This window comes from Pleurodeles waltl, chromosome 10, assembly GCF_031143425.1.
Source record: "Pleurodeles waltl isolate 20211129_DDA chromosome 10, aPleWal1.hap1.20221129, whole genome shotgun sequence".
Classification (NCBI taxonomy): domain Eukaryota; kingdom Metazoa; phylum Chordata; class Amphibia; order Caudata; family Salamandridae; genus Pleurodeles; species Pleurodeles waltl.
In genome coordinates, this window is record NC_090449.1 from 856,922,738 (window position 1) to 856,936,734 (window position 13,997).

Here is a 13,997-nt window from a genome sequence, read left to right on the forward strand (position 1 = left end):
GTGTGGAAAAAATAAGACACCATAAGGCTAAACCGCAGCTCACCAAACCTTTAGATTTTTCCTTTATAAAGAAGTTATGATATTAATTTAGGATAGTAACAGTATGTTTATTTTTTAAGGTGCTGTGTTATCGGATGCTACACTGCAGAAGACTACTTTCTGGAAAAAGAAGGCATTTTCATCCTTCTGGATTTACTGTTGGTAGGTCTACAGTGTATAATAGCAACAGACTATGCAACAGGATAACGGATGAGTGAAGTGCAGGTATTTCTGCCTCTCTTAACTAGCACTGGGAAGCTGTTATTTCGATTCAACTTACAGCTTAGGAAGGAACTAAACATGTTACTGTTTCCAAAGTATCTGGTCTTTTTCATGCTCTCATGCCATTGGTCTGCCCCACTGTGGACTGACCTCTTAACAAACACAATTTTCCTCCATCACATACAACACATATACTGTGGTCAGATGTACATGTGAAAAACATTTCTGTTCCATTGAATTTTTCTCTATCAGCACTCCTCATCACCAACTGATGACGTATCGTTGCATCCTCGACCAATCCACAACCAATGACAACACGATTGTAAATTCACTCAACACCAGCATGAAAGCCAACATGGCTGCATTTGCATCAGTGACGCTGTGCTTCTCAAAGCTAGAGCCATTCACACCCTGCTACACTCAAGAACTAAATGACAGAAACAACACAAAACCGTGTAAAGAAATCACTTTGCTCACAGAAAATCAAGCTCCCAAACAAATGAAGATATAGAGTACATTTGTTTCATAGAATGGCCACAAAAATCAAAGCACTCTTCAAAGCTGTCACGGCATTGCCTGCACGCAGTTGAGAAACTGGGCACTTTCAATCCATTTTTCATTCATAAGATAGACAAGATCAGACGTCACTAGGATGCCACTAAGCTTTCATCCCAACATGCAGTTTTCCTGAGTAGAGTCTCTAGATCACAGCCTGTTGGATAGCCTGACTGCCCTGAAATCCATCTCATATATAGATGGAGTGTGTGCTTAACTACCTGAATGTCATTCTCTGCAGTAATGCTCACTTAGCACATCAATATTGTCAATGTATCTCCTACATTAGGCAATTTCCCCAGCCAGACAAATTCAAAACAGTACACATCCTTTCACTGTTGAGGATAGTAATCCTCAACAATCGTGTATAACACCACCTCATAATAGATTTAGCATTGCTCAGAAGGATAATCAGAAAGGCAGTCACTATTCAATTGCCAGGCTAACTCAACAAGTGTGTTCTAGCAAACTCCATGCTCAACTTCAGACCATGCTGCAGCACTGACATGGCACAAGTCTGCTATGCATGTCGGCCTTCTCATCTTTGAACACAATTAACTTTTCTTATTAGATTTGCTCAACATCTTGTCAGCTAGAAATACCATTAATAATTTATCCCAAGTCTAAATCAGGAGATTTGCAAACACTCCACTTGTCACCCGATTGTCCCTATAAAACCCATCAGATATGAGGGGTACCTCAAGTTCCACCCACAGTTATGTTAACATAAACTCTGTAAGAAGTCTACCCGAGTCCTTCTTCCTAACCTTGGAATCAAAATCTACAATGTGCTAATGGATCACAAATCTATCTGGAAATCTTGAAAACCCAGGATATCCACTGCATTAATATGGTCTCATTTGAGTCAATCGAACTAATACCAAATCCATTTACAATGTCTATTGCCAGACGTGCTTAGATCCTGAAAGGCTGTCCGAAATGAAGCAGGATGGATTTGTGTCCCCACTCAGGCCTCATTTAGTGTTTAGTTTACAGTATACTCAAAAAAAAAATTGTAGATATTTCATCCACAAAACTTGCATCCCTATTTCTATTTAATCGGGGTATCTGCCATGTGTCCGACAGTGTAGCGATTCTGGATCTGTTGGCAGAAACCTTGTCAGATATTGTGTGGTAATTCAAAGTACCTCAGATTGTCCACCCTATTTAAGGCACACATTCTAACTTACATTTTTACTATTCAGGACCCCCAGGGAAAGCCTGCCAGCCCTGAACAGCAAACCAAAGAACTGACCACACACACCGGGAGAAGAAACTCCCATCATATGTGGTACATTTCTTTTTCGCTTTTCAGTACCAAATTTGGGACTTTGTTTTTGAAGATCAAAAAATTTGGATAAGCTGCACATTAAAAATGGTGATTACTCAGAAGAGTTTCAGTGCAAACTGTTGGTCCGCCAGGGCAGCAGAAAGGGCCTTAGTGTCTACAGTTGACCATTTAACAAGCTTGCCTACCTATTTCACATAACAAAAACAACTCACAGAAAAAATAATACCTCCCAGTCTGGCTTCAGGGCTTTTGTTCGAGCCCTACTTCTTTCTTACTTTTTCGCCAGGTTGATTGTTCAATGGCCCCACTGAAGGGAGTGCTACATTGTATAACCCAAATTGTTACGGCATTAAAGAGCACTTTACTATTACTGGACCTGCACTACCTGCCCCTGACTTTCTCCATCTTTACTTCCTGCTTCATTATCGACTTAGCAAATGGAACGAGCTATGACTAGTAAAAAGTAGATCAACGCAGGTGTCCAAGCAACAGAGGGAGCCCCCTTGTCAACAGATTCAAAATCAGGAATTTTAATGAAAGGAAACAAGCTGTGTTCATGCATGTAGGACCTAGAACATCATACCATCACCCATACATCAGGCTTGCTACATCGTTCCTGCACCTCATAAAAGAGACCTCTCTATTGACTAGTGGCTTTCTTTATGTTGAATGTATGTTGTGAATGTGTGGACCCAGAAATGCTTTATAGGGGTTTGAGAGCACTTGCATGGAGCAGACTAGTGGTCGGAAAAGGAGTGAGGTGGGGTGCGATGAAGATGTGTAGCAACAGCAGGATACTACAGCCGCTGATATCATGCCATGACATCCATTCACTCCAGAAAAGAGAGGCCTGTGCTATCATTCACCCTCAAGCAATATATATCCAAGCATCTCTTTTTCACACAGACAAATAAAAGGCATGCACCAATGCACATATGTGTGTGAACCCACCCATGATGGCATGTACGTAAACACAGAAACCTTACAATTCAGAAACGGAAAACACACATGTACTGACATTCAGAGTATGGCATAGGTGGAAATCATTTGGCCAACTACACTTCTCTTAGAGCATACTTTGCCATAAACACCCAAATCTCATTTGCAAAGCATTGGTATTAAATGTTCAAATGGGCACACAGTATGCACAGAAACCAGTAGATACTGAATACAGGCTACTCATTCCAACTTACTTGACCTGTGTGGGCTGCTACTGCATTCATATTTCCATGGTAAATTTTGCCCTGGGATGCCCAAGTAATATCAAATGGCAAAGAGTATAATCAAATCAGGAAATCAACTCTCTAAATCCCGATACTGCCTTCAAATGCTCAAGTACTACCATAATATGTGTGGGTTAAGTGTCTGCTTAATAAGCCAATCAGAGCCTGTAAGGACTACCCTGTTTTGTTTTTTCATTTATGACCTCATGTTTGTTTTCCCGCAGTGAATTTCATAATCTATTTAATCACGAATTTACAAAAGTACTCCAGTTGTTTTTGTCTGATGTGTGGCTCCCAGATGTATTCTATGCTGGTTAATGGGTGCACCCAAAATATACCTTAGCCCATAGCCGGGGTCGCTCCTGCTGTCTCGTACCAGGCTTAGAGGTCACCTACTGATGGTTGAAGCTAAATGTTAGTCTCAAATGTGCAGGCATTGTAGGAGGTGCCCAGGGAGACTGCTTGTTCGTCCCTTTCCTAGAAAATCCAAAGGTCATCTCGAGATCTGGTGTCCTGGGGGTTCCTAACTGTGAACCATACAATTCAGTTATAGAAAAGAAGCCGCCATTAGGAAGACTTAGTGTAGTAGTTAATGTTACAAAGGTGCAGCAGTAGTTGAACTGAGATTATGTAACTCTTTGATTACCTTATCATAATGTGTGAGCATTTTACTGAAAATCCTGCTGCCAGAATTGATGCGAATTCTACATAGAATAAACTATGCGTTGTAGGTTTTCATTTATGCAGAGAATTTAGAAGCCAACACATATGTATTATGCTATGTTTACAAAGGTCTAGTTTACTTTCTGACTACTACACAATAAAGAACATGGGGCTAGTGTGTCAGTTTGGTGTAGCTTAAAATACTCAAGTAGTTGTAACTTTATAATAATGTTAATTCTTCAAATTCAACTGAAGAAGTAAAATGCAATATACATTGTAATCCATTAATCACATATTTTTCCTTGGACAGCAATCGGGTAAAATGCAGCAACATTACAGCCTATGCATAACTGGCCAACATATGTCAGGGGAAACCTGCTAACGGAAATCCCAGAGATTAACAAAAATCTCTCAAGTTTAATATTTAGTACACTTCACAAAATGGCTATTATGGAAATTAATTCACTAACGACATTCTCTTTTTGTTATTCCTTTCAAAGTTAAACCAGAGCAATATGAACAATGTAATTCTTGGGATCCTGGTAGAATTTTGCGACAACCCCAAAACAATTTCCCACCTCAACACCTGGCGAGGAAATAAAAACCAGACCACGGCAAAACTTTTAGTTCAACTTTGGAGACAAGAAGAGGATTTATTAGGTGTTCATCATGATGAAAATAGGATTATAGGTGAGTTTCCCAAACGAAGAGGTACACTTTTTATGACTTTTTTTTAAATTGCTCCAATTTATACTTTCCTTTTTATTTCTTTTTTTTTTTCTACAACACTTACATGCATTAATGAAGAACCTCATCCTTATCATTTAAAGTTTATCAATCAATGAACTTACCAAACATCAGTGCATGGCTTCGCATTTGTATAACTTAGAATCCTTACCACCAAATAACATTGTATTTGTAAATTTAGATTGTGCTACCAAGGCATGGATGAGTCTATGGGGGTCATTCTGACCCTGGCGGTCATTGACCGCCAGGGCCAACGGCCGTGGGAGCACCGCCAACAGGCTGGCGGTGCTCCCTTGGGCATTCTGACCGCGGCGGTACAGCCGCGGTCAGAAACGGAAAACCGGCGGTGTCCCGCCGGTTTTCCGCTGCCCTGGGGAATCCTCCATGGCGGGGATTCCGACCCCCTTACCGCCAGCCTGGTTCTGGCGGTTTTGACCGCCAGAACCTGGCTGGCGGTAACGGGTGTCGTGGGGCCCCCTAACAGGGCCCCACTAAGATTTTCAGTGTCTGCCTAGCAGACACTGAAAATCGCGACGGGTGCAACTGCACCCGTCGCACCCTTCCCACTCCGCCGGCTCCATTCGGAGCCGGCTTCCTCATGGGAAGGGGTTTCCCGCTGGGCGGGCGGCCTTCTGGCGGTCGCCCGCCCGCCCAGCGGGAAACTCAGAATAACCGCGGCGGTCTTCTGACCGCGCAGCGGTATTCTGGCGGCTCCCGCCGGCCCTGTGGTTACCGCGGCCGGCAGGAGTCAGAATGACCCCCTATATCTTTAAAAGTGGGGTCCCAGAGTGACTCCAAGTTGTTTTACTGTCATCCTTATAGCAGAACAATATTCCCACGTGCACATGCAAGTAAACCTAGATACTGGCTTCTCAAACTCAACTTCTCTGACAAAGGCCCAAAAAGCATTAATGAGCTGGTATAAAGTGTTATTTAGAAACACTCCACTCTGTTCAATGCGGTAACTGCAATGGATGGTGATGCTTCTGACAGTTTATTTCCTGCCTTCTGTGGAGGCAATTTTCCTAACACCAATCCGTTAGTGGAAATGAAGTCTCTAATGCACACCATTGCTTTGTTTATTGCATATTGGTTGCCTATTTTGGGTACATTAACCCACTTTCATGGAAAATACTATATACGATGTGTTGATGTTGTTAACAAGTTCTCTTGTAAACACGGCCTGGTCTATCCTTCCAGGCCCTTATTTTAGGCAAGCACAGGTATGTACCAGCTTAGCAGCTTGAGCAGAACAAACTCACTATCTCCCACAGCTTAACTGGAGATCATGCTTATTGGCTCTCGAGCAAGTGCTATATACAGGAAACCTTCTTCACTTCAGGATTGTGGTCAGGAAGGGGGAAGGGACACTCATCCTTGAGGTAGGATACCTTGTTCTTCTAGTCATGCCATGTCATTTCCACTATGACATCCTTCAGTGGCTAAACTTGGCAACTAAGGAAGTTCAGTAAAAAGACTTTCATAGAGAAGTTATGCTAGGAGTCCCACAGGGTCAGATCCCCTGTGCCCCTTATCAATTGTACTAATGTTAATAGTATTGTTTGCAAATCCTATAGCACATCTTAAACAAATGGAATCATATTTTTATAATTTTTAATTTTGGGACCAGGGACTATGTGGGATGTTCTTTGCTTAAATACTTTACTTTTAAAGAACACTTAAAATGTAGTCTTCATCTTTTCATTTGAAACAAAGTTTTATGAAATTACATTTTTATTTTATGTTCCTGTGCAGATATAAAGAAACCTTTAGTCGGCATTCTCCAAAAAGAACAGGGAGTAATCCCAATGTCCGCAAATTGCCCAAGCAGTGCTATCATGGATGTAGCTGAAAACATGAGGGCAAAAATATATTCAGTATTTTGCAAATTAGGTAAGTGGCTCATTGGTTCAATTGCTATTATCACAAGTGATGGTTGTCACATATTAAGTAATTAATTATTGAGGTGCAAATTTCCATAAATAGAGTGTTCTCTATTTGACTTCTATGTTAAGAATTTTCATTGTGGTAACCTTGGTTATATAGCAGAATGTAGCACCACGGGAAACTTGTCCACATTAACTTGTTCTGCTTTACTTACGTGTTAAATTGAGATTAGCAAATATTGTACAATGTTGAGGATACGTTTATGGAATGATATGTCTAATATCTTCATTATAAAGAGTGGACATTCATTAAACGCATTTGTTAGAATTACATAAAATCTTCCTAAAAAACATAATGTTGGAACGAAATAAACTTACTCCTACATATTAACAAAGTAAGTGCAACTTCTGAGGGATACTTCTACCTGCACATTCACAAGCTGTAGAATAATCCCAGGCACTTCAAATCACTCATGTTGCCAGTAAAGGGTACTAGGTACGTATTGACGCCAGAAGTGGCGTCAGATGACATCACTGAAGGCATATATTGCCCTTTACGGGCAACAACTTCAGTTTCCTTTTTTTCCCCATCTTCCACACTGATCTGGAGCTCACAAGAGTCGTAGGTTTCATCACAAAAATGTTACTTATTCTAGTAGTGCTACGTTACCTCATAAACATTCAGGCTTTAAGACTTTTAAGGATTGCAAGGGACGATTGTCCAGCACAGATCCACACTCTGTTTGTTTGTGGTGCCTGGGATCACACCATGATTCCCATTCCTGCAACACCTGCTGCCTTACTTATCCCAAGGCCATCAAGGTAAGGCAAAGTTGTCTATGGCCGGGCCCATGATGACAGACAGAGCCATTGACTCTTGAGACTCCCTTCCAGATCTCCTTTCTCGCATATATTCAGAGCAAACTAGTAGAAGCAGCTAAAGTATAACAAATGCTCTGGAAGAGATGCGTTTCCCAAGTATCACGGGTCTCCCACAGGTTCCTCATTCTCCGAGTTATTCGTGTTAGTGTCTGACCCTGCTCTGGATGGCTCTATGCCTGTACCTCAGCTGAACTTGACCCTCGAGCCTACTACACAAGCGGCAACTCCCAACTCCTACCTTTACTGTGCCACCGGCGCCAGCTACATTCTTGCCAGATACATCAGCACCACTGATGCCAGACTTCCTGGAAATGACACCATAGTTCCAGGAGTTCCTGGTGTTGAGTATGGACCAAGTTGCATTTCTGAACGCATTGTTCAGCATTTTTGCAAGGGCCTCGCACCCTTCATGGGTACCACCTGAAAAGGGACACCTTTCAGCCTCCCCATGTTCTAGCACTGGCACCATATAGCCTGAAAGCTGTTTTTGAAATACACAAATGGTGATGGGACGCTGCTTGTAATAAGTCTAACCACTGGCAGTAGCTCATGGTAGCAATCCAACCCATTGTTCTTTCGCTCAGTTATACCTAGCTATATGCAAATCAGTCTTGACCCTACTCCTCATGTAAACAGCCTAGCCTTAACTCCCAAGCCAGGTGCTGAACAGTAACACAAGCAATCTGGACCGTTTCACCCTAGTTATGGGCTTATCAGCCAGGTGCAGCTTGGTTCCAGAGACATATTGAGCACCAGACCCATGTATGGGCCTACCTATACCAATAAGGGCCAGTACATGAAACACAAAAAAGGTGATCGGATGCTGCTTGCAATAAGTCGAACCACTGGCAATAACTCAGATTAGCACTCCAACTAAGCGTTCTTTTGCACACCATGCCGCCTCTGTTTGGACACAGCCATTTGCAAATCATTCTTAACTCCTCATGGGAATAGTCCAGCCTGAACTGCCACACCAGATCTTCCCTGAAATGAACACAAGCAACCTAGGACTGGTTTTGTCCTGGTTATGGGCTTATCAGCCAGGTACAACTTGGTTTTATTGACATAGTGCACACGGGACCCATGTCTGAGCATACCCATGCCATTTAGGGTGGTACATAAAACACACAAAAGGTTAGGGAAAGGTGATTAGATCGCAAATATTCATTTATTTGGCACTGCACTACTCTATTGATGTCACTCTGTCCTCTCGCCTTGAAGGCTGGGAAAAATTGGATGGAACCTGAAGTTGTTGTGTTGGAGTGGGCACTATATGGCTTCAGTGATATCATCTGACGCCACTTCCAGTGTTGATATATAGCCAGCTATCGGTGACATGGGAGCTTTAGGTTTCCGGATCTTATCTGTCTCCGGGAATCATTGCACAGGTGAGGATTCTGAAGGTTGATAAAGCATCCACCAGAAAGATCATTGCTGCATGTAAGTAACTTTTTCTAGCATGTTTCCCTAATAATGATGTCCTAGCTGGAGTTTCCCAAAAATTGTACATTGATGTAGTATTTAGATAAATATGCCACAGTTATTAACTAATGAACGAGTATAGCCTTTTATCTTTAGAACACACAGACACTCTATGGTTTTGTGGCACTTTAAATGAATGTTCATAGGTCTGAATAAATAACTTATAATAGTTTTCTCAAACTAAGAAGATTGCTCTCAAAGTGTAGTTCATTACAGAGTATGGGCATTGTTAGACCTGTCACCTGTAGGGTGGTCTTTCTCCCAAATGTTTTGTTCTCTCCCCTCCTGTTTGCTGAAATATTTTTTTGTTGTCTGTAGGACTCTGTATACTTTACCACTGCTAACCAGGGCTAAAGTGCTTTTACTCTCTCCTTAAACATGGGAAGATTGGCCTACACCTGATTGGCACATTTAATTACTTTTAAGTCCCTAGTTATGTGGCACAAGATGTACCCAGGCCATGTAAAGTAAATGCTACTAGTGGCCCTGCAACACTTTGCCACCCACCTAAGTAGCCTTTTAGAACATATCTGAGGCCTGCAATTGCAGCCTGTGTGCAGTTTTAGACTGCCAATTTGACCTGGCAAAATAAACTTTTGATAGGCCTAAAACTCATTTTAAAGTATATATGTCACACCTAAGGTAGTTCCTAAACAGCCCATAGGGCAGTGGTCTTCAGACGTTTTAAACTGCGGTCCCCCAGTGGGGTAAAAAAATCTGGTCCCCCTCCAGATTTTTCACCATTTCCCTATTAAATTGGCAATGTTGCCTAGGCTTATTTAAACAATGCGGTTAAGTTCTGTTACTGTTTTAAAAATGAAGTGAAATACATGATGCCAAACATACTGTTCTGGTCAGGCAGGCCTTACTGACGTGAAAAAGTATCCACAGTGTGATTATTGGAAGTGGGAATTTTGAAGAGCATTTGGAATCCCTTCCCTTTTGACACATACCATAACCCCAGCTTGGATATAAATGGCAAAACATGTTAGTGATGGCCCACAACAGAACGGTTTGTCGCTGATCATTTTTTCAGCTTAAAGCAAAGTCTTGTTATCAGCACAATGCTTCTTTTGACCAGAGCCTGGCATTTCCCTGGAATCATTTGAGGCCCCACTAGGATGGCCTGCCATCCAGTTAGAAGACCCCACCATAGGTGCCTTGTATTTAAAGTGTTGGATATGTGATTTTAAGTTTAACTTGTCCTCGTAGTGAAACATTTCTAAATTTGTTCCCCCCTACTGTGAGGCCTACCTTTCCCATAGGATAGCATTGAGGTACCTTATTACATTTATTACATGATACCTTTTGTTTGTGAGCAGGTAGGGTAGAAAGCCAGATTTGGGCTCTAAGGAATTGTAATTTAAAATCTTCTTTAACCCCTTAGCTGCTGGGCCTTTCCACCCCCAGTGCTGACCCCTTTTTTGGCTATTTGGGGTAGTTCGCGCTTAGGGCTTCATAACTTTTTGTCCACATAAGCTAACCACGCCAAATTTGCGTCCTTTTTTTCCAACATCCTAGGGATTCTAATGGTACCCAGAGTTGGTGGTTTCCCCTGGAGGAGACCAAGAAAATAGCCAAAATACAGTGAAAATTTAGTTTTTTCCAAAAAAATGGGAAAAAAGGGCTGCCGAAGAAGGCTTGTGGTTTTTTCCCTGAAAATGCCATCAACCAAGGGTTTCTGGTGCTGAAATCACTATCTTCCCACCTTTCAGGAACGGGCAGACTTGAATCAGAAAACCGAATTTTTCAACACAAATTTGGCATTTTACTGGGACATACCCCATTTCTACTATATTTGGTGCTTTCAGCCTCCTTCCAGTTAGTGACAGGAATGGGTGTGAAACCAATGCTGGATCCCGGAATGCTAAACATTTCTGAAAACTAGACAAAATTCTGAATTCAGCAAGGGGTCATTTGTGTAGATCCTACAAGGTTTTCCTACAGAAAATAACAGCTGAAATAAAAAAATATTGAAATTGAGCTGAAAACAACAGCCATTTTTCTTTATGTTTTACTCTGTAACTTTTTCCTGCGATGTCAGATTTCTGAAAGCAATATACCGTTTTGTCTGCTGGACTCTTCTGGTTGCGGGGATATAAAGGGCTTGTAGGTTCATCAAGAACCCTAGGTACCCAGAGCCAATAAATAAGCTGCGCCCTGCAGTTGGTTTTCATTCTATACTGGGTATACAGCAATTCATTTGCTGAAATATGAAGAGTGAAAAAGAGGTATCAAGAAAACCTTTGCATTTCCAAAATGGGATCAAGATAAGGTTTTGAGGAGCAGTGGTTATTTGCACATCGCTGAATTCCGAGGTGCCCATACTAGCATGTGAATTGCAGGGCATTTCTCAAATAGACGTCTTTTTTACACACTCTCTTATATTTGGAAGGAAAAAATGTAGAGAAAGATAAGGGGCAATAACACTTGTTTTGCTATTCTGTGTTCCCCCAAGTCTCCCGATAAAAATGATACCTCACTTGTGTGGGTAGGCCTAGTGCCCGCGACAGGAAATGCCCCAAAACACAACATGGACACATCCTATTTTTTTTATAGAAAACACAGCTGTTTTTTCCAAAGTGCCTACCTGTAGATTTTGGCCTCTAGCTCAGCCGGCACATAGGGAAACCTACCAAACCTGTGTATTTCTGAAAACTAGAGACCTAAGGGAATCCAAGGAGGGGTGACTTGCGGGGCTCGGACCAGGTTCTGTTACCCAGAATCCTTTGCAAACCTCAAAAAGTGGCTAAAAAAACAAGTTTTCATCACATTTCGGTGACAGAAAGTTCTGGAATCTGAGAGGAGCCACAAATTTCTTTCCACCTGGCGTTCCCCCAAGTCTCCCGATAAAAATGATACCTCACTTGTGTGGGTAGGCCTAGCGCCCGCGACAGGAAACGCCCCAAAGCGCAACGTGGACACATCAAAATTTTTGGAAGAAAACAGAGGTGTTTTTTGAGAAGTGCCTACCTGTAGATTTTGGCCTCTAGCTCAGCCGGCACCTAGGGAAACCTACCAAACCTGTGCATTTCTGAAAACTAGAGACCTAGGGCAATCCAAGGAGGGGTGACTCACGGGGCTCGGACCAGGTTCTGTTACCCAGAATCCTTTGCAAACCTCAAAAAGTGGCTAAAAAAACAAGTTTTCCTCAGATTTCGGTGACAGAAAGTTCTGGAATCTGAGAGGAGCCACAAATTTCCTTCCACCCGGCGTTCCCCCAAGTCTCCCGATAAAAATGATACCTCACTTGTGTGGGTAGGCCTAGCGCCCGCGACAGGAAACGCCCCAAAGCGCAACGTGGACACATCAAAATTTTTGGAAGAAAACAGAGGTGTTTTTTGAGAAGTGCCTACCTGTAGATTTTGGCCTCTAGCTCAGCCGGCACCTAGGGAAACCTACCAAACCTGTGCATTTCTGAAAACTAGAGACCTAGGGCAATCCAAGGAGGGGTGACTCGCGGGGCTCGGACCAGGTTCTGTTACCCAGAATCCTTTGCAAACCTCAAAAAGTGGCTAAAAAAACAAGTTTTCCTCAGATTTCGGTGACAGAAAGTTCTGGAATCTGAGAGGAGCCACAAATTTCCTTCCACCCGGCGTTCCCCCAAGTCTCCCGATAAAAATGATACCTCACTTGTGTGGGTAGGCCTAGCGCCCGCGACAGGAAACGCCCCAAAGCGCAACGTGGACACATCAAAATTTTTGGAAGAAAACAGAGGTGTTTTTTGAGAAGTGCCTACCTGTAGATTTTGGCCTCTAGCTCAGCCGGCACCTAGGGAAACCTACCAAACCTGTGCATTTCTGAAAACTAGAGACCTAGGGCAATACAAGGAGGGGTGACTCGCGGGGCTCGGACCAGGTTCTGTTACCCACAATCCTTTGCAAACCTCAAAAAGTGGCTAAAAAAACAAGTTTTCCTCACATTTCGGTGACAGAAAGTTCTGGAATCTGAGAGGAGCCACAAATTTTCTTCCACCCGGCGTTCCCCCAAGTCTCCCGATAAAAATGATACCTCACTTGTGTGGGTAGGCCTAGCGCCCGCGACAGGAAACGCCCCAAAGCGCAACGTGGACACATCCAAATTTTTGGAAGAAAACAGAGGTGTTTTTTGAGAAGTGCCTACCTGTAGATTTTGGCCTCTAGCTCAGCCGGCACATAGGGAAACCTACCAAACCTGTGCATTTCTGAAAACTAGAGACCTAGGGGAATCCAAGGAGGGGTGACTTGCGGGGCTCGGACCAGGTTCTGTTACCCAGAATCCTTTGCAAACCTCAAAAAGTGGCCAAAAAAACAAGTTTTCCTCACATTTCGGTGACAGAAAGTTCTGGAATCTGAGAGGAGCCACAAATTTCCTTCCACCCGGCGTTCCCCTAAGTCTCCCGATAAAAATGATACCTCACTTGTGTGGGTAGGCCTAGCGCCCGCGACAGGAAATGCCCCAAAACAGAACGTGGACACATCACATTTTTTCATAGAAAACAGTGCCTACCTGTGGATTTTGGCCTCTAGCTCAGCCGGCACCTGGGGAAACCTAGCAAACCAGCACATTTTTGTAAACTAGAAACCCAGGGGAATCCAAGATGAGGTGACTTGTGGGGCTCGGACCAGGTTCTGTTACCCAGAATCCTTTGCAAACCTCAAAATGTGGCTAAAATACCACGTTTTCCACACATTTCGGTGACAGAAAGTTCTGGAATCTGAGGGGAGCCACAATTTCCTTCCACCCAGCGTTCCCCCAAGTCTCCCGATAAATATGATACCTCACTTGTGTGGTTAGGCCTGGTGCCTGCGACAGGAATAGATCACACAACGGTCAATGTTGGTCCTTACGTGAGGCAGCTGTTGACCCTGGGGTGATCCATTCCTGACACAGGCACTAGGTGTAGGCACTCAAGTGGGGTAGTGTTTTTATCAGGACAGGTGAGGAGTCACTGGGTGGTAGGAATGTTGTGGATCCCAGCATATTCCTGTAGTTTGTGTGACAGAAATGCGAGAAAAATAGAGTTTT

At 43.0% G+C, this 13,997-nt stretch overlaps 1 protein-coding gene across 2 annotated transcripts in view; it reads left to right on the forward strand.

Annotated features, from left to right (window-relative positions):
- CFAP69 (cilia and flagella associated protein 69) overlaps positions 1-13,997 on the forward strand; it is a 340,683-nt gene that overhangs the window by 192,992 nt on the left and 133,694 nt on the right. For both annotated transcript variants that reach the window (XM_069211560.1, XM_069211561.1), the window contains 3 exons: positions 120-201; positions 4,494-4,683; positions 6,496-6,633. In XM_069211560.1, coding sequence (XP_069067661.1) covers positions 120-201; positions 4,494-4,683; positions 6,496-6,633 — 410 coding nt within the window. The remainder of the gene's footprint in view (positions 1-119; positions 202-4,493; positions 4,684-6,495; positions 6,634-13,997) is intronic.